Consider the following 26,561-nt stretch of genomic DNA (forward strand, 5'->3'; position numbering starts at 1 on the left):
CGATGGGAATCAGGGGGCACGGGGCGCGGGTCAAGTGCTGGGAGTGCAGAGGCAGGTGGCTGAAGATGTTCTCCTCTGTCCGGGCCGGGGTGTGGCCGTGGAAGTCATGGGGGGTGGAGAGGGGTCGGGAGAAGAGAGGATGAGCAGGGCCAGGTGAACAGGAGGGACTTGGCGACTCGGCCTTCTGCTGGGGTCAGAAAATAAGACAGAGTAAGGCGAGGATTATGTGCTGGGCACATGGAGACCCCAAGGCCTAGAGTGAGGGGGGGACTCGCTGAGATCACAGAGCAAGTCCTGGCCGAGCTGGTCCAGAACCGAGTCCCAACACCTGCCTACGGTGTTGCCCTGTGTGGGCGCCCTCTCTGGAACGGTGACCATGGGTACACTCAGGACATGGTCCCCCGCCTCCAACCAGCTTGTCTGTCTTCCGAGGACGGACGGGGCTGCCTGGTTGGCCCCTATGCACCTGGCCGTCTGTCTCGGTTCTGCGGCTTCTCTTGTTCCTCAAATGGTACTGACCCAACTTAACCCTAGAACATGAGTTCCCACTCCAGTCTCTTGGCCTTCTCCCACCTCCAGGAATTTGCACACGACCCCCAAATTAAAAATCAAGTTAAGATTCCTAGCTTGTGTTCCCCCTGGAGCTTGAATCTCTGCTGGTGGTGAGCAGCGGTGTTGGGTTACGACAATCTGGTGACAGAAAAGGTGTTGGGAGGGGAAAGGTAAGTTGACGATGATAATGATATCAGTGCTGGCGATCATGACAGCGGTGGTGATGGTGATACTGTGACAACCGTGATCAAGCTGATGGGGTGGCTGGAGTGTAATGATGGCAGATGGCAGTGGTGATGTGACAGTGACAGGGCTGATGGTATGACAGGGATGGTGTTGGCTGCAGTGACTCTGAGGGTGCTGGTGGCAGTCATGCTGGAGATGTGATGATTTTGGTTGAGCTCTGCCATCTGCTCAAAGAATACGTGGGGATGGCGATGGGGGTGCGGGGGGAGGAAATGCCACAAGTATTTACACTCACACCCAAGGCCACACAGCTTATAAGTGGCAGAACCTGGTTTTAATCCTGGGTAGTCCAGCTCCAGAGTCCGTGCTCTGCTGCTTCGGACACTAAACTAACTAGTTTCAGGCACCCAGCACAGTGCCTGGCATAGGAGGTGCCCAGTACACGTCTTCTGGGTAACCGCTGAGCTGGCAGGGGTGTAGCTCCAGGTCTGAGGCCTCAGGGAGGTGTGAGCTTACAGCCCCCCACCTGCCAGCGAGAAGCGGCCCAGCCACCCGGGAGACGGGAACTCACCCACGTGGAGGTGCAGGTCTCCGCTGGGCTTCTGCCGAGAAGCTTGTGAGGTAGAGGCGCGGGTGGGTAGAGAGCCCTTGGGGCCAGCCCTGAGCCTGGGCCGCGCTCGCCCGCCGAGGGGCTGCCCGGCCCCACCAAGGCCCACTTCCCTGGCAGCGCTGACCGTGGTGGTGACTCGGCCTGGCCTGGAGACCATCTCCTCGTGGGCGAGTGTCTGTGCGGGCCTGGGTCTGTGGCGCCCTCGCATTCAGGGGGCAGTTCCCTACCCAGGGGGTGGGGGGTGAGAGGAGACAGCTCCAGTCTCGGAGACCCACGGGGGAGAGGGCCTGTCTGGGGGCCAGGTGGGCTCGGGGCCGAGGCCAGTGGCTCTCGGGCAGGTGAATGTCGCCGGGGAGACGAGTCGCTTTTGGTTAGTGAGTGTTTTGGGGCGAGTGGTGGGCGGCTGCCTGCTTCTTTGCTCGGGGACCATGGCCTCCTTGGGGACACGGCCTTGGAGCTCAGGGCCGAGCCTGTGTCCTTCTCCGTGGGGCCCGGGGGAGCCGGTCCCAGCTGGGGAAGGCACAGGATGCTTTGGCTGGACATGAAGCAGCTGCCGGCTGCCAAGCGCTCGGCTTCTGAGACTGAGCTGCTCCTGGTGGCCTGGCTACCAGAGGTGGCATCTGGGGGCTGGGGGCCCTGAACAGGTGAGGAGTCTGCCGGCAGCGTGGCGGGCGGGCCGGGCGGGGGTGCCTCCGAGGACGGTCCTGATGGCTCGTCCTGGCTCTCCTCCTCGTCTTCATCCTCATCTTCGTCCAGGTCCGAGTCTGAGTCCGAGTCGTCCAGGTCTGAAAACTGGTGCTCCGCCACGGCCTCTGTGCCCTCTCGCCCTTCCGAGTCCTGGAACGGGTCATCGCTTGTTCCTGAGGGGCAGACACAGGAGACCCGAGGTCAGAGCCAGCCCCAGGCTGCTCTGCTCTAAGCCCCCAGAGTCCCAGTCTGCAAACTGGGCCTGACAGCCACGGGAGTGGTACAAGATCGTTGAGAGGATGGGAACGCTTTGTAAATAACCACAGCAAAAATTACCTTGTATCTACCATGTGCCAGGTTCAGTTCTAGGGCCTGCATGTGTTAATTCACTTAGTCCTCAAATAATCCCGCTGGGTCGGCACTACTCTTATCTTCACGTTATAGACGGGGAACCAAGGTGAGAGAGTTGAAGTCACTTGTCCAGGTAAGGTAAGTAGCAGGGGTGGGATTGAACCATAGCAAACAAGATAGGTCTTTTCTTTGTTTTTTTTTCCATTAGTATTTCAGTGCTGGCTCCACCATGAGCAAGTTAAGTGGCCCTGTTGTGCCTCAGTGTGTCCCCCTCTGTCAAATGAACTTGACAGTCTCACCTCACAGGGTTTGCCAGGCGGAGGAAACACACTCCTGACACACTGCAAGGACTCAAATAATTATAGTCACTCTTAATACATCCATGAAGAAATCTGTTACTCTGGGACACAGCAGCCTTGCTGGCCAGTCCAGCAGTGCTGGGCCTGGTCAGTTTACATACACGTCTGCCACGGTGGCTAGGCTGCTGCTGGCTGATACAATGGTATCTGGCAGGTGGCAGGCCCTGGCCTCTCCGGGGGTTGGGCTAAGCTGGCCTCAGGCTGGCTGCAGAGCAGGGCCTCATCCCAGCCACTCATGTCCAGAGAAGGTACTGTCTTTGCAGAACCCCTGGTGCTCCCAGCTGGGGGGTAATGGAGCTCCGAAATACCAGCCTCCTGGTCTGGCTTTTGGTGGGGCAGCCCAACCAGCTGGGTCACCGCTAACAGGACACAGGCCTAGTTTGGGGATCTATGAAACCGGCAGCAATCAGGACTCCATGCGGAGCTCCGCTAACATCTAGCCCACCTGGCAGGCTCCTGAGGGTTTGGGTCCTGCTGGCCCAACACTCAGCTCATGTCAGTACCCACTCAACTACTGACCAGGAGAGCTGGACACACAAGCTGACTCAGGCCACTGGTGCAACCAGGCTTCTGCACCCCACCATGCAGAGCTGCCCTGGGGGTAGAAAGCCCAGCACTTGTGCTTCCCAACGGCTCAACACACAGCAGTAAGATGCATGCAGTGGATGACAGTCGGCATTCAAGAGGATGTAGGTCAAAAACTATGGGGTGGAGCTGGAGCTGGCAGGTGAAGGGAGGGCCATGGGGCCAAGGTCATGGCCTCCTGGCAGCCAGGAGCAGAACAGTGAGAGTGGGGAAGGGACTGGGGATTGGTAAAGGAGTAGGGCTGGCGAAGCGGGTGCAAAACATCTCTAAGTTTTGCCCCACGCATTTACTTTCCCGCCTAAGACTTTAGCGGGGTGGGGTGGGGGGGCCCGGAGCTCACCTCGCCTCACCTCTCATTTACATGTGGAGAAATCCAGGCCCAGAGCAGGCAAGTGCTTCCCCAACATCACCCAGAGAGTCCAGGACTGAGGTTTACAACCCTTGCAGGAAATGGTCTGGGTTTGAACCTTAGTTCCACCCCTTCCTTGCTGTATAATGTTGAATAATTTAGTTTTTCTCTCTGTATTCAGTTTCCTTGTCTGTAAAATGTGAGTAAGACTCATAAACGCCACCTCATGAAGCTGCTGGGAGGATCGTGAGGGTCGGACACCCAGTAAGTACCCAATAAACCCTAGCTATTCTCATCCCAAGTACCTCACAACCTCAGCAGACAGGCAGCAATGAGAGCATCTCATCTTGCGGTTGAAGGTCAGAGGGGTGGTGCTACTAGTCAGAGTCCTGATATTCACCAGGAAGGATCCTAATGTCCCTTTTACAGATGAGGAAGTTGATGGGCAGAGAGGGCCGGTGGCCTGCCCCAGGCACCCAGCAGGAGTGATGGAAGCCAAGGGTCCCTTGCCCAGCACAGGGTTCGCAAAGCCCCCCACATCTGGACTCGCTCAGGGCTCTATGGGATGCCCCAGCCGGACGGCCCATTCCCAACGCCCCTCACTGTCAAGGCTCCACAAAGCTCCGCCTTTCTGTGGCCTGGGACCGGAGGAACGAAGCGCGCTGGGGCGCCGAGGGGGTCCGGCCACACGGTGGCGCTGGTGCTCAACCTCCTCAACCTCAGGGGCGGGGCTGCGGCGCCCGCCCGGCCACCCGTAGGCAATCTTTCCTAAGCTGTGCTCCCAACCGTCACTTCGCGACTAACAGACAAGCTCCTCCCCGAGCCTTCCTCATCGCAGGAAGTGGCAACTCCATCCTTCCAGTTTCTTAGGCCATAAACCTCGGAGTCATCCTTGGCTATTTTTTTCCCTCATGCTTCCCCGCCCCCCGCCCCACTACGTCAGAAAACCCCTTCGGCTCTACTTGCGGAATGTATCCAGAATCCGACCACGTCTCCCCACCTCCCTCGGCCCACCCAAGTCCAACACGTGCTCAGCCTGGATCCCTGCCTCCAGCCGCGCCCCCTACCGGCCATCCTCTGCATACAGAGTCAGGGAACGGCAGAGGGCGATGCTCCACCAGGCGGCCAAGTCCATCCCTTGGCCTTCACAGCCACGGCTCTCTCAGACTTCATCTCCCCCCGACTCTGGCCCTCAGGGGCTCTGCTCCGGCTGTTCCCTTTGCAGGGAGAGCCCTTCTCCAGGCCCCACTTGGCTTCCTGACACCTCGCCTCATGTTCTCTGTTCACACCACTGAACAGAGAGGCCACTCCCCATGCTTTCCAGCCCCTCACGGATGTAGTGCTTCATAATCATCACCCTTGCCCTATTCCACATTTGTTCACTGCCCAGCTCCCCTCTAGAATGCAGGCTTCCCGACGGCAGGAACTATGTTGTATTCACTGCAGAATCTCTAGCACCTAGAACAGGTCTTAGAACGGGTCTGGTGCTCAGTATTTCTGGAATGAATGCATTGATTTCATCCTCAAATAAGGTCATCCTTTTTGGGCTCATTGGGAAAATGAAGCTGGGAGAGGGGCAGGGACAGCTCAGGGTCCCTCGGTGGACCCCCGGTGCAGTGCTAGTCGGAACGCCCACCTCCCACCCAGGGAGGGCTCTGGGCTTGGGTGCAGCTGCCCCATCCAGCCCGCCAGGCACTGCAGCCAGCGTTTCTGTCCATCCTTGGACAACTGCCTTTACCTGTCTGAGCTTTACTAAATGTCTTCAACTGAAAACGGGGCAACACAAGTTTCTACCACAGTTACGAGGACTCAGTGAGACATCTGTAAATGGCCTGATGTGCTTTTTTGATAAGAATGGTAACCCCACATCCTCATTTTCAGGGGTACAGCCCCAAGTTCACTGTGTTCTGTTCAATAAAGGTGATTTGTTTCACCTAAAAGGAAATGCCACCTAACTCTTTTGTAAGATTGTAGATACATTCCCAAATCAGAAAAACAAACAAACAAAAAAAACGAGACACAGACACACACACCTCTCCTTGTCACACTGTAATTCTTGATTCCGATTTTAGGGAATCTGGTCAAAGCTTTGCCCAGTGCAGGAGGAGTACCTCTGGCCGCTCATCTACCTGCCAAAAAAGCCCCTCTGGCCTCCGCCCTGGATGCTGAGGCTGGGCAGGGCGCAGCCACACACACTGCCTTGTCTTCTCAGAAACTGGCTCTAATGTGGCTCTAGTCTTGCTAACGGGGGACTGAGGTCAGGGTGCGGTGCTGGGATAGGGGATGGGATCGGGAGGTGACGTGGGGCTGTCAGGTCTGTCTGAAAACCTCTAGCTCTAAAAGGCCCGGGCGTCAGGCTCATGCCCAGAGTGTGTAAGTGTGAGTGTGGGTGTGTACCTCACAGCGTCATCGTGAGAATTTGCCAAGATAATCATGGCACGTGTCTAGAGCATGCCTGACACAGAGTGGGTGCTCAATCAATGTTGACTGTAATTACTCATGTGCTAATGTATTCACCATACATTCACTGAGCACCCACGGGGTGCCGGGCGCTCCACCTGCCTGGCAGACCTTCATGCACCACAGCTACGGCTCCCAGCACGCGCTGTAAGTCTAGGGGGTGGGGGCGGTCATCCTGTGAATTTAACCTCTGTCGCCCTGCAGTTGGGAAAACTAGAGGAGAGGGCACAGAAGAGGGAGAGGAGGCAGAGCAGAGGAGAGGAGGACAGAAAGCAAGGGGAGGGCTAGGGGGGCAGGAGGAGAAGGGGGAGGCGGGAGCTGGCAGTTCATTTACCTTCTTCGGCTTCCAGCTCCTCCAGCACCCCCGTCTCTTGGCACTTTTTGCTGTGGGCCTTCGACTTCATATGTTTAGTCAGATTCCCTGGAAAGGAACGAGAACAGACTCAGGTTCGGCTGGAGGGCAGGGGCCCACGGCGGCGCCTGGCCGGCAGGTGCTGGGACGTCCCTCCGCCCAGGTGCTCAGGTGGGATGTGCAGCCGCAGACCCCGGGATGGCACTGAGGAGCTGGGGGAGGGTGCGTGAGGGGTGTGAGGGGACAAAGGGTAGAATGAAGAAGTGAGATGCTGATTAAAAAGACAAACAAGAAAGAAATTAAAAGACAAGTCATGTGCAATAAGTTTTTCCTGCCTTTAACTCTGGGCCCAGGAGCTGGTGACACTCATTAAACAGGATTCCCGGCCATTTCAAATACCGGGATGACATCAGGGCTCCCATTAACCCAGCATGGGGGATGGGTACTGAGGATGCCCTTCTGGCTGAGGACACTGTTAGGGCAGCCCACAGGGAAGAATCTTAGGGTTTGGGAAGAGGAACCAGGACAAAGTTACTGTTAGAAATGGAGAGAGGGCAGAAGGCGTAGAGAAATCTGCTAGATCCGGACCTGGGGGCCACAAGGCTGGGGCCCAAGTCCTGACTTCCTTAGAGAGTCATGTCCCCTTCCTGGACCTCCAAGGTCACTGCCGTGCAGACACGGCCAGGGGGTGGGGTGGTGCGTGCAGGGAAGGCCGAACTAAGGCTCTGCCCCTCCCCAAGCCTACGAAGCCCTCGGGGTGTGGCTGACTCTGTCCCCAGTGGGCTGAAGAGCAAGGTGGCCGCTCTGCAGAATGAGGGGAAAGATAGCGACACCAATTCTCCCCCACGTGCGCACAGCACTTCACAGGCCACAAAGCCCTGGGGGCAGGTACGCTCTATGAAGGTGCAGCAGAGGGCCTCCAGCCTGCCCCAGAAGGATGCAGGCCAGATGCCTCAGGGGGCTCCTTTGGCCTCAACAATCACCTCCAAACCGTGATGTGCTCACTGTTGCTCTGTAGATTGCTGAATTTCCATATGGTAGTTCATACAAGAAATTGTAAATTCTTTGAGTCAGGTGCTCTGTCTCACTAATCTTATCAGTTAGCAAGTTTGAGCAGATAGATGGAAGAGGGAAGAATGGACTCCAAGAACAGACACATAGAGAGAGAGATGGAGGGATGGATGGATGGATGGATGGATGGAGAAGTGGATAAGAGGAAATATGGAGTGATGAACAGGATGAGCGGGAAGGAGCTGGACAGATGGATGGGATACTGGATGAGTGGATAAGCAGATGGATAGACAGATGGAGGATAAAAATAAATGGAAGGATAGATGGAAAATGGATCAATAAACATATGAGAGGATGGAGAATGGGAAAGGAGGAGACATGGGTGAGTGGGAGAATAGCTGGCTGGATGCAGCACACACAAATGCATGGGAGGACAAACAGACAGGAGGATAAAAGAATGGGCAGGTGAATGGAAGGATGGATTGGTGGGAGGGCGAATGGGAGAGGTGGAGGAACAGATGAGAAAATAAATGGGAAGGTAAATGGATAGGAAGACAAACTATTCGGATGAGAGGATGGGAGAAATGGATAAACAGGAGGCTAGATGGGTGGATAGATGGGTGAATAGGGAGAGAGGGCCCATGGATGAACCGAAGGGTGCTTCTTAATCATTCTGAGAATTTTAAGGAAACTTAGGGTTTTGCTGAGAGGGTAAAGGGAATCTTAAGCTGAATTGCCTGAGGTGTGCAGGCCTAGGGTGGCAAGGATGGAGAGAAGCTGTTTCCCTTAGCCCTAGTCTGTGACTCCATCCTTCCCAAGTCAGATTTTCTTCCTTTAACTAGACAGAAACCTGGATCTTCTACTCCTGGCCAAATGGAGAGCAGAGCCATAACTTCGAGTCATTCCAGGGCCGGAGGGTCCCCAACATTCCCTGTCCCACACTGTGAGCCTCTGCCCTCACTGTTGTGAGCAGGTTAAGTCTGAGCAGGACGTCAATGGGGTGGTAAAGGCATCTGGGGTCTTCCACGGGCCAGAGAAACTGAATATCCTCTGAGGTTCTGAGGCCAGCCTGCCATCCCCTGACTATCCCAGACCCCAGGAGACTATGCTCACTGCTCAATCTGGCTATGACATTATTGTACCTGTTCGGCCTGGAACGTTCGGGTCTCTACCCAACCAAGTTAGATGCTGAGCACACAATGGGTGTGTAATAACCATGAGTGGGAAATGCTCTTCTCATCCCAGAAGGAAAGTATTGGAAGGAACCTCCCAGACCACATAATCCACGCCCACCAGGCCCAGGGTCTTCCTGCTTCTGTTCTAACTCCCGGCCCTGGTGCTGACGATGCCATTAGACGACATGATCAGGTGACGGGATGCTGTGGGAGGGCTCCCATTCACCAACACGGCGAACCAACCAGTCAAAGCCACATTGCTAGCTAGTGCAGAGCCCCACGTGGGACCAGGTCTCAGGACTCCAGAGACCTTGCTCGCTCCACTCTGGCAGAGCAGAACCAGCGTGTGCAGGAGCCTGATGGCCTTGGGTTTGAGTCTGGGCTCCTCCACCTGCTAGCTGTGTGCTCCTGGGCAAGTTTCTTAACCTTCTGAGCCCCAGTCTCTGCAACTGTAAAGTAATACCTACCTCTCGGGGACGCTGGGAGGAGCTCATGAGGAAACATGGAGAGTGACAGCAGAGTGCGCCTGGCAGACGGCAGATGCCCACCATGTGGAACCTCCTTCCTTCCCACACTGTGTGCCCCCCCCCCCCACCAAGTAATCGCTCTTTACTGAGCACCCGGGGGACTCTGCCACAGTCATGGGGGTGAGGAGGAGAGAGATGCTGAGATGATGCTTGTGTTGTAGCTGGCTTTACCAGTCAGTCTGGGCTCAGGAACCCCCAGGAGAAGGCACCGGGCAGGCCCTGGACGCCAGCTTCTCCTCTGCCCCTGCTCTTGGAGGCTGCAGGGAGGAGGTGGGAGTCTGGGTGGCTGCCCAGATAGGCCACGGGGTTACAGGACCGGATGTGCAGCCCCGAGTGTTATCCAGCGCCCTCTTTGGTTTCCCCTCCGTGGGCCTACCTCCCCCTCTGTGAATTGAGGGAGGTGTACCAAATGACCTCAGGTGTCTTTCTTTGGCCTGGACACCATTTCCTTGTCAAGGGTCAAAGCCTGAGCTTGCCAAGCAGAGTTCACAGCTTCTCACCGTCGTCCCAGCCCCCCACCAAAACCCCGACAATCCTGGAATGAAGGAGGAAAGGCAAGTGGATGGAAAATGATGGGTGTCTGGAACAGAGGCGGACCCTCCACTGAGGGCATCAGCCGGTGACCCTGCCCCATTCAGCTTTGGGCTTTGACCAACCACCCTCCCTTGGTCCCTGAGGCCTGCCCCAAGCTGCCAGCTCTGTCCCGAGGCGATCGGTGCAACGGCCTGTACCCAGCACAGCCACTCTGCTGGCCTCTGGGAACCTTCTGAGAAGATGACATGGGACCCCAGACCCCCGCAGGGACACCCCAGTGGGCCTTTCCTGGCCGCACCCACCGAGACACCCCCTTGTTAGTGCCCAGGGACCGGAGCTCCTGCCACGATGTCTAACACAGAGACGGAGACACAGACAGGCAGACGGAGACAGACAGGAAGGGCTCCCGGGCTGGGTGCAGCCAGGTGGTGGTGACGTAGGGCCCTGAGGACCACCTGACCCAGCCTCATCTCTCATGCAGCCTGGCTGGGCCCGAGCCCAAGGATGAGGGGAGGGAGGAGATGGAAGCATTTGTATGGAGGCAGGAGCCCTGAGAGGAGGGGACCTTTGGCATCTGGGCTGGTGGCTGAAGGGTCCATGACTCCAGGGAGAAACAGGAGTGTCAGTATCCTGCAGCTTCCCTCGCTCCCTGCCTTGTTCAGAGAGAGCCAAGAGGGAGCTGGTTCTGCGTCTACCTGCCACCACCCTTACTGGCCCCCCTCTAAGTCCCAGAGGTTGACATTCCAGGATTTCGGATGCTCTCACTGCTCCGGCTCTGGAAGGTGTCATCTTCCAGAGGCTTCTAGGAGCATTTGCAGAGGGCTCAGCCCTCCCCCCATCACAGGGTGAGAGCAAACCCTCTTGGGCGGGGCCTTCAGGGCTCCACCCCAGGCTCCACCCCCAGGGCACTCAGAGGGCCTGCAGACCCTCCCCTCAGGTTAGGAGCTCTGGACCCTCCAGGGCTGTGTGCTGGCTCAGAGGGACCCGGGGAGGGACGGCAGATAGCTCGGCATGTGGCTTCCAATGCAGGAATCTCCTGGCAAAGGGGTGTTCCTGCCAGGGACCCAGGCCTCGCTCAGACCTGACAGAAAAAGACCAGGCCTTTCCTCTCAATAAAGCCAGAGGGAATTGAATAGGGATGGCTCTGGGAGACTGCTCTGGCTGGGAACTCAGCCCCATGGGGCTTTCCAGTCTCACGTGGCAGGATGACGGTTCTCCACGGTGGTGGGCAGCTCTTCATGGCCCTGGGGTGAGGCCCTCTCAGGACCAGGCTCTTCATGCTGAGAACAGAATGGTGTGGTCCCCTGGGCACACCCTGGGAACAGGGCCAGCAGTTGTGATCCACTCTGGACGCCACCTGGGTGGCCACCTGATTTTGCCACTCCTTCCAGACAAGGGGGCAACTGCTCACAGAGAGGACGGTGCTGGGGGTGATGCCCAGGAGGCAGGGGTCCTGGCTTATAGTTACAGCTCCGGCTTTAACAGTCGTTTCTGTTTTGAGGGACCCATTTTCTGCACCGTCAAGTGGGGCTTGGACAAAAAGGTTTTTGGTGTTCAGAGTCAAAGGCCGTTATTTGAACTGTTGGTGGATTATTCCCATCTCTCTCCACCATAAAGTCCCAACTGGCCGCCTAAGGCCAGAGAAAGCGGGGTTGTAGGGGGCGTGTGTGGGACAGAGCCCACGACCAGGACCGAGGCATGCTAGGTGAGCTGTCCTGGACACGGCAGGGCTCCAGGCCACCAGTTCTCTCTGAATGCCCTTTGGAATGCTGCTGACGACACACCAAGAAAGAAGAGGGTCAGGGCGAGGATGAAGGATGCTCACCTCTATTCAAACCAAAACCTTGGTGGGAAAGTTTGAGCTCCAGTTGAAAATGATGGTGAGAGGACAATGGAGGGCAGCCTAACGGGGTCAGGAGACCAGAGATGGGCACCCGGTCAGAGAGGGGGCCACGAGCGAGGGGATGAGATAAAATGCCCCCTGACCTAGCACCAAGAGAACGGAAGGGGCCAGCAAGAGGAGGGGGGAGTAAGGAAGGCTCAAAGACCCGGAGGGGCCCTCCTCAGAGCCACTGCCCACTGCTCTTTCTGGGAGCAGCTTTACCAACAAAAGGAAGGTCAACAGGCGTCAAAGCTCTCCAGTTCCATCTACTGAAAAACCACGTGGCTCTGGTGGGGGCTGGTGTGGAGGCCCCCAACTTGCCCAAAGGAGAAGGCAGGACCCTCGTGCCCAACCCTGAGCCAGGAAACTGCGAAGCACGAGAGGCTGAAGCCACCAGGGTTTCGAGAGCCCCAGGCTTCCCTCTGAGGCACCTCGGTCTGCTCAGCTACCAGGAAGGAAGAAGCGGGTTGTGATGCCTTTCCTGCCTGCCCTGTGGGAGCAGCCAATGGAAGGAGCAGAGAAGAGCTCGGTCCACGTCTGGTGGACACAGCCTCACTGGTCCACACCCGGGTCCTGGGTGGCTGCAGTGGCCCAGGCCACCTCCATCACCCATCACAGCGCTCTGGTTGCGTACCCTCACCGGCCAGTCTTCCTTCCTTTCACAGAGCCTGAGCTGACCCTGCTGTGCAGTGTTGGGGGCAGGACTGACAGGGCTGCCGTTCGGGGGTTGGGGAGAGCCCGGCCCTGTGTCAAGAGGTGCAGAGAAGCTGGACGGGTCAGGAACGTGGTCTGAGTGGTGAGGCGGGGTGGAGGCAGGGGCAAAGTGTGGCATGAGAGGTGACCATGCGAGTGTGTTAAGTGGCTCGGGGTGGAATGGATTTCCAAACTCAAGAGCGGCAGTGACCAGTCGGGTCGGTGGATAAAGGGCTAAGGAGACATGCAGAAGGAAGGGCTGATGAGAGCAAATACAAAACCAGGAACTGTGTGCGAGAGTGCCACCGCCTGGCCGTGGTGGGAATCGCATGGGTGGAGGGTGGAGGGGCCGGCGTGGGATCCAAAAGCACGGGCAGGGCAGCCGAGGGGTGCCACTGCCCAGTCTGGAGGCGGCTGCTCTGTCACTGGGGAGCCCAGGAATCGGGGGTGCCCAGGCCCCAGGCAGAGAGGTCCGGACCCCGGGCTCTGTGCTGGGGCTCCCAGAGGGGAGCTCCCTGCAGCGGGCAGGGCCAGTGCCCCGCTGACCGTCTCTTACCTTTGGTTTTAAAAGCAAAGTGACAGTGCTTGCACACATAGGGCCGGACGTCAGTGTGGGTGCGGATGTGTTTCTTCAGCATGCTGGGCTTCTTGCAGCGAATTCCACACTCCTCACAAACATATTTCCCTCGGCCGCGGCCTCGCACATATACATACTCTTCGTTTGATTTGTACCTATGAGTAACAGGCGTCATGGTAAAGGAACAAAAAAGTAGGAGGAGAGGCAGGTTCCCACCTCAGAAGATGCGCGCGCTTCCTGGCTGCATCCAGCCCTTAGGGGCATCGGGAGAGGCAGACGCGGAGCAGAGAGAACCACGGGTGGGGGGATCCGCCACGGAGCCCTGCACCTGCCCTGCCCTCACACAGGGGGGCTGCCCCCTTCTCTCCCTCGGAGGCGGCAGGCTCTGGTGCTTCCTGCCAGGAGGGAAGCCGCAGGGGCACAGAGGGCCTCTGGTCCAGACCCGGCCCCGGTGCCGGCTCCCAAAGAGCAGCCACTCTGGGCCACCGTGTAACAGAGTAAAACAGATAACGACCACAGCTCTGGCAGCCGCCACTGACGGAGTGCTCACTCTGTGCTGGGCACTTTGCCCGAATTCAATACAGTCTCCACGAAGAGCCCTTAAGAGCCTGAGGCTCCTACAGCCAGAAAGGGACAGAACTTGAGCTGAACCTGCCCGCCCCAAAGCCTGTGCATACCCCACGAGGAGCGACACGCGCTGAAACAGTCTGCTAGGAGGCCACCCAGACATACGTGTGAGGGGAGGGATGAGGGCTTCATCATTTCCCAGTCCTCAGAGTCTGGAAACCAGGGGCCCTGCACTCTTTCCCCCGTCCCATCTCCAGCCGAGCCGGAAGCTCTCAGGACCCAGATTCCAGCCACCTGGCCTCTCACACGGCCTCCAGGGATCACTTGGGGTCACAGCGGGAAGTGCCAGTAGCTTTCAGGAGCCTCCTGGGGCGGCTGGCCCACCCGCTGGGCCTCGCACCACTGCGCTCGTGGCCCAGAATCAGAATGTTCTTATTTCCACTCGGAAGGAACCCACGAGTCTCACAGGCTCACTTGATACCCTCCTTGTCAAAATGCCACGCTGGTCTAATGCTGTGGATGTGTGAGTGTCTCGATGGGGACATGGAAGGCTGCGACGGGGTCCAGGGAGGGGATCCTGGCATATCCAGGAGAAGAGCTTTCTGACTCATGAGGCCTGGGGATCTGAAGGCGCGGGTGCCTTGGGGGAAGTGTGGTCTCTTGGCCTGCAGGAGGCCTGCCTGTGCCCACACTCACCCCGCACATCAGGCCCTGGCCAGGAGTTGGCACACAAACTCAGGGGTGGGGTGGTGCAGAGAGGCAGGAAGGGGATCGGGGGGAGGTGAGGACGTGACAGTGGCTGGGACTCAGTCCTGCTCCACTGGGGCCATCAGCTTACAGCTGAGAGGACACCACAAGGATGGGCTTGCAGGAGGGAACTCTGAGGGAGGGAGCTGGCAGGCAGCGGCACAGCGATCACCAACACACATACACACACACTCACACACACACCACCTCCCCACTCTCACACGCAAACACATGCACTCACACTCACACACTGACACACACACTGGCACACTCACCCCCACCCACACAGTGACACACTCTCTCTCACACACACACACACGCGTGTGTGCCCGCACACTCACGCACGGACTGCTCTCCAAGAGTACAAGTGGATCGCCTCAGCTTTGGCCAACTGGTGCCTCTCAAGTTGTCTAAAACCACCCTTTCTTGCTATTACGGGTCCCGATGGGCCAGTTTTAGGCGCCCAGTCCTCAGGCTGGGGGCCAACTCTTGCCCTGATCCAGGGCAAAGCACCATCTTGCTTTCAAGGGGAGGCATGGAAGGCCATGGGGGTCTAAGGGGAGAGGGACTCATTTTGCTCTTAGGAAGACCACCCTGGGGGCAAGCAGGAGGTGTCTTGCCTCCCCGTGCCAGCAGTTCACCCTCACGCAGCACGCCCCCCAGACCTCAACCAGCTACCTGGGTTTTAATTCCTAGGTCGCTTTGTCCCCCTGGGACCCAGTCTGAGCTGGGGTGCCCTTTTCCCATCTGGAGAAGAAAGAAGCGAGAATGGCTTGGTTTCCCCTTGGCACTGGACACCAACCTCCACTTGGCTCTGCTTGGCGGGTCCATGACAGCCCCCCACTTCCAACGATGATGGCGCCAGCGGGGTGCCCCTTCCTTCACCCCCTCCTACCCAGGCCCACAGCCGCCCTGACTTCTACCACATGTGGGATTCCCCCTGTGCTTAAGCCAATTCAGAAGAAGGCGTTAGGGTCCGTCTACCTTGGCTGTTCTCAGCCCCTTCGTTCTCCTTCCATAGCGAGCTTAAACCACCTGTGGTTGCCTGAATGGACACACACACACACAGAGAAAGGACTTTGCTTGACGCTCTATGGGTGGTGCCCTCACTTGGGGGGGGTGGGGAGGCATGTATGTAACCCCAGATACCACTCTGTCACACTCCATGGAAGGTGCACAACCTGATGGGTAGCACAAAGGAGGAGCCTGGGCTGGAAGGGGCCAGAGACGATGCCGAGAGATGGAGGCAGGAAGGGAGGACCCCAGGCAGGGACCCCAGAAGCAAAGGCACGGGTGCTAAGAGGCCTGGAGTGTTTGGTGGGCAGGACAGGCTGGACCACCATTGGCCTTGAATGCCATGCTAAGAAGATGAGACTTGATCAAAGTTTTATTAAAGATAAACAAAGTCTAAAGAGAAGATGCTTCCTTGGCACCATGGGGAATGGTCTGGAAGAAGAGAGGCTTAGGATCTGAGTACAAGGTACGTGTGCTAGGAGAGAGATTCAAGTCCTTCTGGACGTAGAATCTACAGGCCTTGGTAGCCACCTGGATGACGCAGGGGCCACCATGAAGGAGTAACAAAGATCGAAAGTTTTCAGCTTGGCCGGCTCAAGTGGTACCAACCGCGGGCTTAGAGAGAAGCGATATGGGACCCTTGTCCTTAATGGCTGAGTGTGAGTTGAGGAAATGTCCAGTACACAGCTGGAAATCCATGGGACTCAGGATGGGACATGTAGATTGGCGCTGAGGCCCAGCGGGTGGGCCAGCAGCCCCAGGAGGCTCCTGAAAGCTATTGGCACTTCCCGCTATGACCCCAAGTGATCCCTGGAGGCCGCGTGAGAGGCCAGGTGGCTGGAATCTGGGTCCTGAGAGCTTCTGGCTCGGCTGGAGATGGGATGGGGGAGAGAGTGCAGGGCCCCTGGTTTCCAGACTCTGAGGACTGGGAAATGATGAAGCCCTCGTCCCTCCCCTCACACGCGTGTCTGGGTGGCCTCCTAGCAGACTGTTTTAGCGCGTGTCACCCCTTGTGGGGGATGGACGGGCTTTGGGGCAGGTAGGTTCAGATCAAGAGAGTATGAGAACAGGAAGAGGGCAATGAGAGGGCCCAGGAGGCACCCAAATGTAAGGGCGGGGGAAAGATGGCACTAAAAGCCACCCCAAGCAGAGATCTCCTGGTAGAGAACCAGGAGAGAATGTGATCTGGGAGCCAGAGAAAAGAGGTTAGAGGAAGAGGCGCCAGGAGGGTCCAGGTTGTGGATATCTGGAGGAGGGTGGCCACTGCGGGTCCTGAGACTTGAAGAGAGCAGTCCTGGTTGGCCAGCCTGGAGCCTGTTGACTTCTCTGCTCCTTGAAGGCCACTGGGGTTGTACAGCTTTGTGGTTCCCAAAGGGCCAAGTCCAGGGACAGGTATGGGGCAGCTGTCCACTGTGAGCTGGACCCTCTTCCCCTTCTCAGCTCACGGTCAGCCCCTCCAGCCTGTGCAAGGCCCCTCTCTATAAGGTCCCACCCTTTCCCCAGCAGCTTCATGTCTCCGCCTTCGGACACATCTCACCAACACGGATGCAAGCTCAATTCTCTTGGTACCAACCAACCCCAAAGTCCTCCGGACCTCAGCCCGCTCCAGCGACCGCTCTGCCTACTTCCCTTCTCAGCCCGAGTCTGGAAGGGGCCGTCACGCTGGCAGAGTCACGCCTCCTCACTGCCCCAGCCCAGCTTCCATGCTGACTGTTCTTGCCAACAACACAGCGTGCTAAATCCAAGTGGCAGAGGCGTTATTGCCCTGTTGCTTGCCCTCTGGAGACACCTGTTGGCTTGGTGACCGGGTCTCCTCCGCAAGTTCCTTCTTTGACCCCCGCCTCCCACGCTGGTGTTCCCCAGGCACCAACCTGCACTCTTCTCCCCTCACACCTTCCCCCAGGTGAGCTTCCACACACACACCTGACTTTCCACCTGGATGTTGATGGCTCCCCGTCTCTCTCCAGCTCTGACCCCTCTGCTCTACATCCAACTGCCCCCTCGGCATCTCCCTGGTGGTCTTTAGGCACCTCACAGCCCACGTGCCCTGAACCATGTTTCCATGTCCCCCCACCTGTACTACCGCCTCCTGGGTCCCCGCGTCAGTAAACGCCATGCGCATCCCATGGTGGCCAGGCCAGCGTCCCTGGCGCTTCTACTTCCTTCAGTCTTCATTGTCAATCCATCACCACAGCCTGTCAATGCCGCATCCCACATATGCTCCAGGGAGGCCCACCTCCTTGCCACCACTAGCCCAGGCCACCATCCCCTCTCCTAACCCACAGCATCCTTTCCTCACAAAACATCCAGAGGGGGCTCTCCCCCAATACACTCCTCCCAGTCCAGGACCCACCATTCAGTGCTCCTCCCACTGCTCTCAGGATAAAGCCCTGCCCCTCACTCAATGGGTGCAGAAGGCCCCGGGCACCACCTGGCCCAGCTACCTCTCCAGCTCTTCTCTTAACTGCACTTCCCCATCAACAACGCTGAACATCATCCAGTGCCTCCAAGTCCCTTTCCTCTGGCCTTCTCCCTCCCACCTGCTACTGACCAGCTCCTCTTTCCTTCAGGGCTTTGCCAAAAGGCCCCTTCCTTCGGAGCCCTCTCCCACACCCCTGGGCCTGGGGGTCCCGCCACTCCTCCTTCATGGTGCCTGTCAAGCTGTGTGTACTGTGTGGCCTCTCACAATGTAGTCCCCATTAACCCCATGCGGAGGGCACATCTGCCTCATTCACTAGAGCATCCCCAGGGCCTAGCTCAGTGCCTGATACCCAGCAAGTGCTCGGTACTCATCGCTGCACAGAGGAAAGCCAAGCGAAGGCCTTCTTTCCTCGTGTCTGCTAGAGACTCTCAGCTGAGACACTCCCACTCCAAGAGTCCCTGAGCACAAGTTCAGCCTGACACTGTGGGCTCCCCATGGATGCGGCACACAGCCAGTGCCCCTGTAACCATGGTGGACTGGCTGGCTGAACACTCCCCACTTTCTGGTAGGAACCACTGTGCTAGAAGTCAGAAGGTAGAAGTCAGCATGAGACCTGGGTCTGAGTTCTGGCTCCTGTGTGAACTTGCTGGGTGACCTTGGGTAAGTCATTTCCCCTCCCTTGGGAATAGTCAAACTTTGCCCTTAGATACACCAACCACCGCCACATGCCTGACGTCATTCAGTCCTCCCGTCAGCCCTTTGCCATTGTCTCCATTTTATAGAAATGTGAACCAAGGCCCAAAGAGTTCAAGTGACATGGCCGAGATCACACCATCAGCGATCTTTCCACTTATCCCCGTCCCCGCATCAACGCTGCACGAATGCTTTTAGGTGATGCTGACCAAGTTTCCTTAGCACCTTCCTTCATGGAGATTCTCAGGGGCCTGTAACACCACAGACGGATGAGGACGGCATCACTCTCCCTGCGGCCAACAGCTCTGGGTGGGACCGAGGGTGTTGACAGCTGCAGAAAAATGCCATGCAAAGAGCCAGGGAAGGAAGCCAGAAAAGCATGGTGGGGACCCCAGGGGCATGGTCCTGTCTCCTAGGTCTGCTGGCCCCCCCACCCTCCACCCAAGGCTGCCCTTTGGAGGCCTGTGCCACAGGTTACCCTTCACCCGGTGAAGAAGCGCCCGCCAAGCCTCCTGCCTGTTCTAAGCCTGCAAGACAGTTCACCGCTTGGGTACAGCTGACTCATGGCTCTTTGAGCCCCACGACCTGCCTGTCTTCTGCTGATCTGACAAGCCAGGGATGTCAGCCAGGCTGGAAAATGCTTGGTTTTGTTCTTAAAAAAAAAAAAAAAAAAAAAAAAAGCTGTTTCTGTGGATTCCAGAATGTCTTAGTTAAAGGGGCCCTGAGCTTGACTGCCTGAGGTCACGCAGCACCAGGGGTCCTGGACCCTCCCATGGAAGCAGCTTTCTGTTCCATTGCCTTGGGTCAGGAGGTAAGTGAGGCTGCCAGGAGGGGTGTGGAGCTGCCAGAATCTTCTGGGTCTCTTTTCATTCTTATGCTGTAGGTCTAAGACTCACGGACTCAAAGGAAAATAAAAAAGAATCTTGCACAACCCCTTAATCAGGAGGGTCTTACTATTTTCATCTAACGGAGAAGGAAACAGAAACAGAGAGGTTGTGTGTCTTGCCCAAAGTCACAAGGCAGCTAGAAAGTGGCAAGGCAGGGACTGGAACCCAGGTCTGACCCCAGCGCTCTTATGCGTGACACAGTCTGCCCTCCTGCCTTCAGCTGCGTCTCTTCCAGTCCTGCAACTGGAGATGCTGAGCTGCCTGACTCTTGATCATTCAGCACATGACCCCTTGGGTTGTGGCTCTAGACTCTTGGCAGGCATTTCTGAAACCTGAAGCTTCCACCAAGCACTTGGGAACTCAGAGCACAGCTCCCAAAGGAGGTGACACATCCTCTGCTCCAGATTCCGAAAGAGGGGATGCGGTGGAAATTAAACGGCAGTGGAATGCGGTGGAAATTAACGGCAGTGGGATGCGGTGGAAATTAAACAGCAGTGGGATGCAGTGGAAATTAACGGCAGTGGGATGCGGTGGAAATTAACGGCAGTGGGATGCGGTGGAAATTAACAGCAGGGGGATGCGGTGGAAATTAACGGCAGTTCAGGCAAGATGATGGGTGAGTTGTTGTTCTTGGACTCAGCATATGACGAAGACTCAGCGATGAAGCTGCTCTACGAGGTAGTGAGCTCCCCATCACTAGTGCTGGGAGGCCCTAGAGCAGGAGGGAATGAGTGGTTATGGCAGCTCACTGATAGAGGCAGCTTTCAGTGTAGTAGCCTGTTTGCTCCTGTAACAATGCTGTAAAATGCATATATTTATCCTTCAAATATTCCATATTTATCCAAAAAATATAAATAGATATATTCATTCCTGACCAAATGGAGGCTCAGGACACTAGATGGGGGGGGGGGGAGCTGGCCACATGACTGCGCAAAACAGGAGGTATAAGGAGGGGGGAGGGGTCGGGATTAAAATGATCTGGAAGGCAGTGCACAGTCCCTCTCTAAAGGAACAGTGGATACACCTTTCCAGCCAAGTGTTGTATGAGGCTGTCAGATCTTCCAGGTTTTCAAGAAAACCACAAATCCAGATTTTTAGAAAGCTAATAATATTAGCATACACTTATATAGCTCTTACTGGGTGCCAACCAGTATTTTAAATGCTTTGCATACCTTTCCTCATTTAAACCACAAGGCAGCCCCATGATGCAGGGACTCTAATCATCCCAATGTACACATAAGAAAATGGAGTCACAGAGAGGTTAAGTAACCTGCCAAAGGTCACACAGCCGGTAAGTTAACAGAGTCAGAATTTGAAACCAGGTCATGTGTTACAAAGTTACCAGGTGCTTAATTGCTATTAAATTCTAAGACTTAAAATCTCCTCTTTTGGGACTTCCCTGGTGGTCCAGTGGTTAAGAATCCGCCTCTCAATGCAGGGGGACGTGGGTTCAATCCCTAATTGGGGAACTAAGATCCCGCATGCCGCGGGACAACTAAGCCCACGCGCTGCAACGAAGAGCCCACAAGCTGCAACAAAAATCCCGCATGCCGCAACTAAGATCTGACGCAGCCAAAAATAAATAAATAAATATATATATAAAAAAATCTCCTCTTTTAAAAACACAGTTTAAGGCAAATAAAATAGGAGAGGCAGAAATAGCCCAGAGCTAAACTTCTGGCTCAAAGAGATTTCCCCAAGGTCATGCGGCTTGTAGATGCCTGTCTGACCTTCAAACCCATGACTTCTCTTTCCACCAAGCTTCATTTTTCTCTTAAATGAGGGGATAAACTCAATGACCTCCGAGTGACCTTCCTAATCTGAGCTCCTAGGAGGCTGTTCTGCATGTACATTATTGACATTTTCATATATCAATATTTTATCATAAAACTGTCACCTCTTCTCCAAATTTGGATATTTTAAAGTCTTGTCAAATTTCTGTTTTTATTATGATCTTGTGGCCAAATATGCTTTCCCCCAGGGGCATACAGCTCGGATATAATCAGGCAAAGCGAGAGGAAGATGCGGCCAGAAGCGTCCACACTGTTGCTCGGAGGCCCACTTTTGCAGGCAGCCTGTGTCCCATGAAGTGAGGCTCAGGGTCGGCTCCTGGCGGTCACTGGCCCCCAGGAGGTCCGGCCACAGCGAGCCCACCAGCTTGTCTGCAGTGACGTGCTGCTCTCCGGGTGAAGCTCAAAAAGGAAGGGATGTCTGTGGGAAGAGGAGCAAGTGCCAGTTGGCACTGAGCTGTGTATTTGCTAAAAATATTCAGTTGCCAAGAGGTCGGGAACACACCCCTTGGTGACAAATGTACTGGGGAGGCTGAGCTGTGGGTCATGGGGGAAGTTCACGCCGGGTTCTGGGCACATCCCAGACTCTCATTTTGTCAGGGTTCTGCAGAAATCGTATCACATCACTACATCCGGGATGGAGGGCATTTAATGTGCTGTCCAGGGACAGGCCTGCTGTGCCCGGAATTCCACAGCACATATGTAACACAAGCACGGGCTCAGAGCCCACCAGTGGAGGGTCTATTTTAAGCAGTATTCTTTGTATTTACTCAACAATACTTACTAAGACCTGGTCTGAGCCCGGCCCAGAAACGCAAAGCTAAACAAGACTCTGACCTCAGTCTTGAGTGTGAATAACAGGTACTTAAAGGACTGTAAAACAAAGAGGTAGAATCCGTAACCCAGACAACGCACCAAGTGCCATGGAGGATCAGAGGAGGACAAGCAGGGTGGGTCTTAGGTGGCTTTTGCAGAAGAAATGCTTTTCATCCCGGTCTTTCCGGGTGAGTCGGGTCTGACTGGTGAGACTCCTGCTTTGGGAGCCCCCGTCTGGTGCAGGGTGGAGGATGGTGTGGGCTGACAGGCCTGGAAGCTGGGGAGTGGTGTTGTAGTTGTCTAGAGCCCCAGCCGCGGCAGAGGCAAGGGCGGGCGGAAAGAGGACACAGATTTGAGAAGTTGGGGCTGTCTGACAGGGGCAGGAGGGGAGAGCCAGTCAGGGGCCTTCTTTTACAGCTTCCAGGACTCCCACCACGGAGGCCAGCCTTCGTCCATTTTGCAGGTTTGCGTTTGTGCCATCTGGGCCCTCTCCTCGCTTTTCCTGGTGTGAGTTTTCATTCTAGGGGGTCATCAGCAATCGGCATCAGCTACCCGCAAGACAGTAGCTCAGGGGTCTTGATGCCCAGCACCGGTCTAAGGAGAGGGGGTGACTTTTATTCTAAAGAAATGGATACGATAAAGCTGAGACGCTGTGCAGCGCATGACCAAGTGCAGAAGCCCGAGAACCACCGAGCAGGCAGCCAACCTGCGCTGAAGCCAGCTCAGGTCCAAAGAATGCAGCCAAGGCCCCGTTTCCGACCAGACGGCGAGATTAGGGAGGGAGACAGGATGCCAGAAGCTGGGCCTGTCGTGTTCAGAGAAATGAAACTACCGAGGAGGAGTGGACTTCTTAAAGGTGCCCCTTACGTGGGGGTGCCCCAGCCTTCAGCAGGCCCTGACCTGCAGGGTCTAGAACAATGACTTTCACACTGTGCTCAGGACTCACGGCGGGGGAGACCAAGCAGCAGGGTTCTGGGCCCTCACCTGCCCCACCACACTGAGCTGCTTTTCAGAATAGGCATCTATGTAAACCGAACTTCGTAAAAAAGAGTTCTGTGAATTTAAAATCAATTTGAAATTACTGCTAAAGCACAACCATGCTTGGAAGGACCTTAAAACCTCTGACTTCCTGGGTGGGAGGGGCCTCGTGCATCCCCTGATGTGGTCATTCTCAGGGCAGCCCATCCACACCCCAACGCGGGCGCATCTACCTCTGGCACCTGGGGTCCCTCGGTGTCCCAGGCAGCACCTTCCGCCTCTGGGCAGCTCTCCCCCTAATAAGCTAAAGTTGCTGATCTTCTGTAGTCTGAGCTCTGTTTAGTGCAACCCCTCTTTGCACACGACAGTCCCCAAAGGATGCTGTTCTACCCAAGATTTCTCTGCTCCAGGCCTCAAACAGGCGCACTCATGATGGATTCCAGATTCCTCCCCAGACTTTCCCAACCTCTCCAGGTTGTCCTTCTTAAGATGGGAAGGCCCAGAGCACCCAGAGACCGCTTCCCCCCAATACCCACTGTGGCTGGAGCCAGCCCGGCCTGATGCAGGACTATGGTCAGCTAGTTTCCCAGCTTCACTTCCTTGTTCCCCAGACAGGAAACAGGCCCAGAATGGGGAAGTGACCAGATCCTGGAGATTGAATGCATGTCTTATTCTTTACTAAAAAAACACTAAAAAGAAAGTCAGCCAGGGTCAGAGGTGTTTCTTTTGTCATGGAAAAAGAAACAGCTAGTATTTGTGGAGTGTTTACTCTGTGGTAGGCGTGTGTTACAGGAATTATACTGTGGAAGCCTTGGCATGATTCTATATGGCAAGAAGCAAGACTGGAGGCTGGCTTAGAAAAACCTCAGGGGCTGGCGCAAAAGGCTGGCCTGTGTCTTGTGGGCAGAGGGGGATGGGGAAGGTGTTCAGTTACAGCCCTGCTCTGGAAGCAGCCCTCTGGGGCTGCGTGCAACAGCAGCTTGAGGGGACCCTGACTGAGGCCATCTGTGGTAGCAGCTGATGAAATACGTGTAGACACTGGGTGTCTGATCAATGCCCGTGGGCCAATGGCTATGAGTTGCTGTGTCACCACACCCTGGGAAACCTCAGTGTTTCCTCAATGCTCAGAGATTCACGTGCCTTGAGAAGCAAATAAGATGAGAAAAGGCTGTGAACTGTATTGAATTCCCATAAAAATTCAAGGTATCATTTCTGTGCTGGGGAGTACTTGTGAGGTAATGGCCGTGGCAAGGCTGTCCCAAACATCTGAAGGCACTGGGGTAGCTACTGCGAGGCACATCAGACCCTTTCTCAAGAAGGGGCTGGCTGGCATCATTGGCTGCTTCAACCTGCAGAACACACAAGTGGGCTGTGTGCTCAGGCCTCAGACTTACAGACTCAAATCTTATGGGAGGAGGAAAGAGAGGCCATTCTAATTGTCCCATGATGGCAGGCACCTTCCTGGCCCTTGCTCTGAGGAGATCTGCTCCCCACCAGCTGGGAGCAGAAGAGAAACCGGGCTCATGGAAAATCTGCCCACAGATACCTTAGGTCACAGATGCAACCACTGCCAGCCTCCTGGGAGGTAGCTCAGTCCACAAGCAGAACCAAGACAGGGAGGAAGATCTGGGCTCATTTTACAAAAGAATTTTCCAACCCCAGAGCAACAAACTTGGAACCAAGCAAGCTTGAGTGGTAGTGAGCTCCCGACCATGGACAGTGTGCGAGCACAGACTAAATGACCTCTAAGATTTGGGGCAAAATATCAATAGATTCCTATGCTGGGAGGGAGGCTGGACTTGAGGTAAATACGTCTAGTTGGAATCTAAACAGACACAGCACAGTCACTGAACTGGAAATCAGTACGATAAAGGATCAGGGCCCAATAAAGAAAATGCAGGGGTCATGAAAGCCTCAGTGAAGTTAACCAAACTGTCAGATTTATATCAGGATGATAGAGGTGCAAGATGGGGAACAGCTTTAGAAGAAATTCCAAGTTTAAGAATAAAGGGATTTGGTTATTTGCACTTGAAAAACAGGAAACAAGACTTCCCAGGGAGGGCTGGTAGACTGGACCATATGAGGTTTATGTTTACAGGCAGCCTTTCACCAACCCCTCACCTTAAGTGACTGACCAAAGCTGCAGCCAACTTAGTGTCCTCACCACTGGAATGTGGGGTTGAGGTCATGGTACAGACACAAGCAGGAATGGTCCATGGACGACGTGAGCTCCTGCCGACTGGTCATATCTCATCCCCCCTTCAGTTAAAAGCTTTCTATGCTTTGGACAGTTCTTAGCATGACAGAAGGGCTGGATACTTTGCACAGAGGGAGACAGGGTGAGAGGCATGGCTGTTGAAAGCTTCCGGAGCGCGTACGTTGAGATCAGACTGTTGCCACTGCTGGCTGGGTTAGCCTTCAGAAACGCCATGTCTATGAAGCCTTGTCAGAGATTAGCAGATGTGCTGACCACTTAGCAGAGAACACTTCATCTGTTCCCAGCGCAGTGAACCAGACATGACCAGGCGCCGGACGTGAGAAAGCAAACCCAGAGTAGGAAAATGAGGTGCTGGTCACCAGGGACATGGCCCTTTTGGAATCATCTGATGTACAGGGCAAGCAGAAGCTTCTGAACCTCCTTGAAGACATTTTTCATGGACTGGGAACTACACCTCACACAGTGGGCCATCTCCTGTGTGGCCTTTGTCACGCTCTGCTCTCCTCAGTCCCCTTACAGCCTTCACCTCTGGGAGCCAGTTTTCTCGTTTCTGTTAATTCCAGTGCTCACCCTGGGGCTGCAAGTCTCAAAAGATTACAGCTTCTGACACAGTCTCAGAAGGGTCTTCTTTATGGTCTGCCTGAGTATGAAGTAACACTCTCATTGGTCAGAGCTCCATGTCACCTTTACGATCAGGCCTCCAGTCTGACAGAGTTGCCCACGATGCCTTTGCCTCTGGCTACTGGACTTGACACTATCGCTCAGCCCTTTTCTGCACCGGACAGAGCAGCAGTGATAATAATACAAACCAAACATCTGTGATCCTTCAGCACTTACTGGACATCTTCCAAATTATAGGACTTCATTTATCCCTTACTAGAAATCGGTGAGGTGGGTAATGGCATTCCTCTTTTTCAGATGAGGACACGGAGGCTCAGAGAGGTAAAGTAACTTGCCCGAGGTCACACAGCCAGTGAGCACCAATCTCTCAAGGCTCCTTTTTGGATTACGCACCCTTCTGGCTCTTCTGGCTGTAGAAGATGCTGCTGACGGGAGGAATGTTCTCCAGCACATGGAGAGATAGTGGGAGAGGGGAGAGGACGCTTCCCCCTGCCAACTCCGTCCTACACCACGGGCCCTGGGGAAGCACCACCATCATCATCATCTGTATCCATAAGCATTCACTGGGGTCCACTCAGGGCCTGGCCACGGGCACATGGAGGGGTAAGAACAGGGTTCAGCTGGGGTTTGCCCCGCAGGTGGCTGAGAGTCAGAGGATGCAGAAAGCAGGGTCCCCAGTTAGTGGCAGGGGGCTGTGAAGGAAAGAACACAGGATTTGGAGCCACAGAGGTCTGGGTTTGAATCCCTGCTCTGTTTCTCACTACCTGAGCGACCATGGTCAAGTTCCTTCGTTTCTCTGAGCCTCCACCCCTCATCTGGAGAATGGGTGTGTGTGTGTATATACGTATAAGTACTGCTCAGCAGGGGATGATGAGCATTAGAAATTCTATTTGTGAAGTGCTTAGTGCTGAGCTCTGT

At 55.5% G+C, this 26,561-nt stretch overlaps 1 protein-coding gene across 2 annotated transcripts in view; it reads right to left on the reverse strand.

Annotated features, from left to right (window-relative positions):
* HIVEP3 (HIVEP zinc finger 3) overlaps positions 1 to 26,561 on the reverse strand; it is a 399,349-nt gene that overhangs the window by 1,915 nt on the left and 370,873 nt on the right. Inside the window, exons 6-9 of one of the 2 annotated variants that reach the window (XM_024744746.1) lie at positions 12,870 to 13,045; positions 6,474 to 6,560; positions 1,310 to 2,208; positions 1 to 184 (exon numbers count right to left, since the gene is read on the reverse strand). The exon at positions 1 to 184 is cut by the window's left edge and continues 1,915 nt beyond it. In XM_024744746.1, coding sequence (XP_024600514.1) covers positions 1 to 184; positions 1,310 to 2,208; positions 6,474 to 6,560; positions 12,870 to 13,045 — 1,346 coding nt within the window. Of the gene's footprint in view, positions 188 to 1,309; positions 2,209 to 6,473; positions 6,561 to 12,869; positions 13,046 to 26,561 lie in introns of both variants that reach the window. The other variant, XM_024744745.1, reaches the window with a different exon arrangement.

This window comes from Neophocaena asiaeorientalis, unplaced genomic scaffold (assembly GCF_003031525.2).
Source record: "Neophocaena asiaeorientalis asiaeorientalis breed wild unplaced genomic scaffold, Neophocaena_asiaeorientalis_V1.1 scaffold478, whole genome shotgun sequence".
Classification (NCBI taxonomy): Eukaryota; Metazoa; Chordata; class Mammalia; order Artiodactyla; family Phocoenidae; genus Neophocaena; species Neophocaena asiaeorientalis.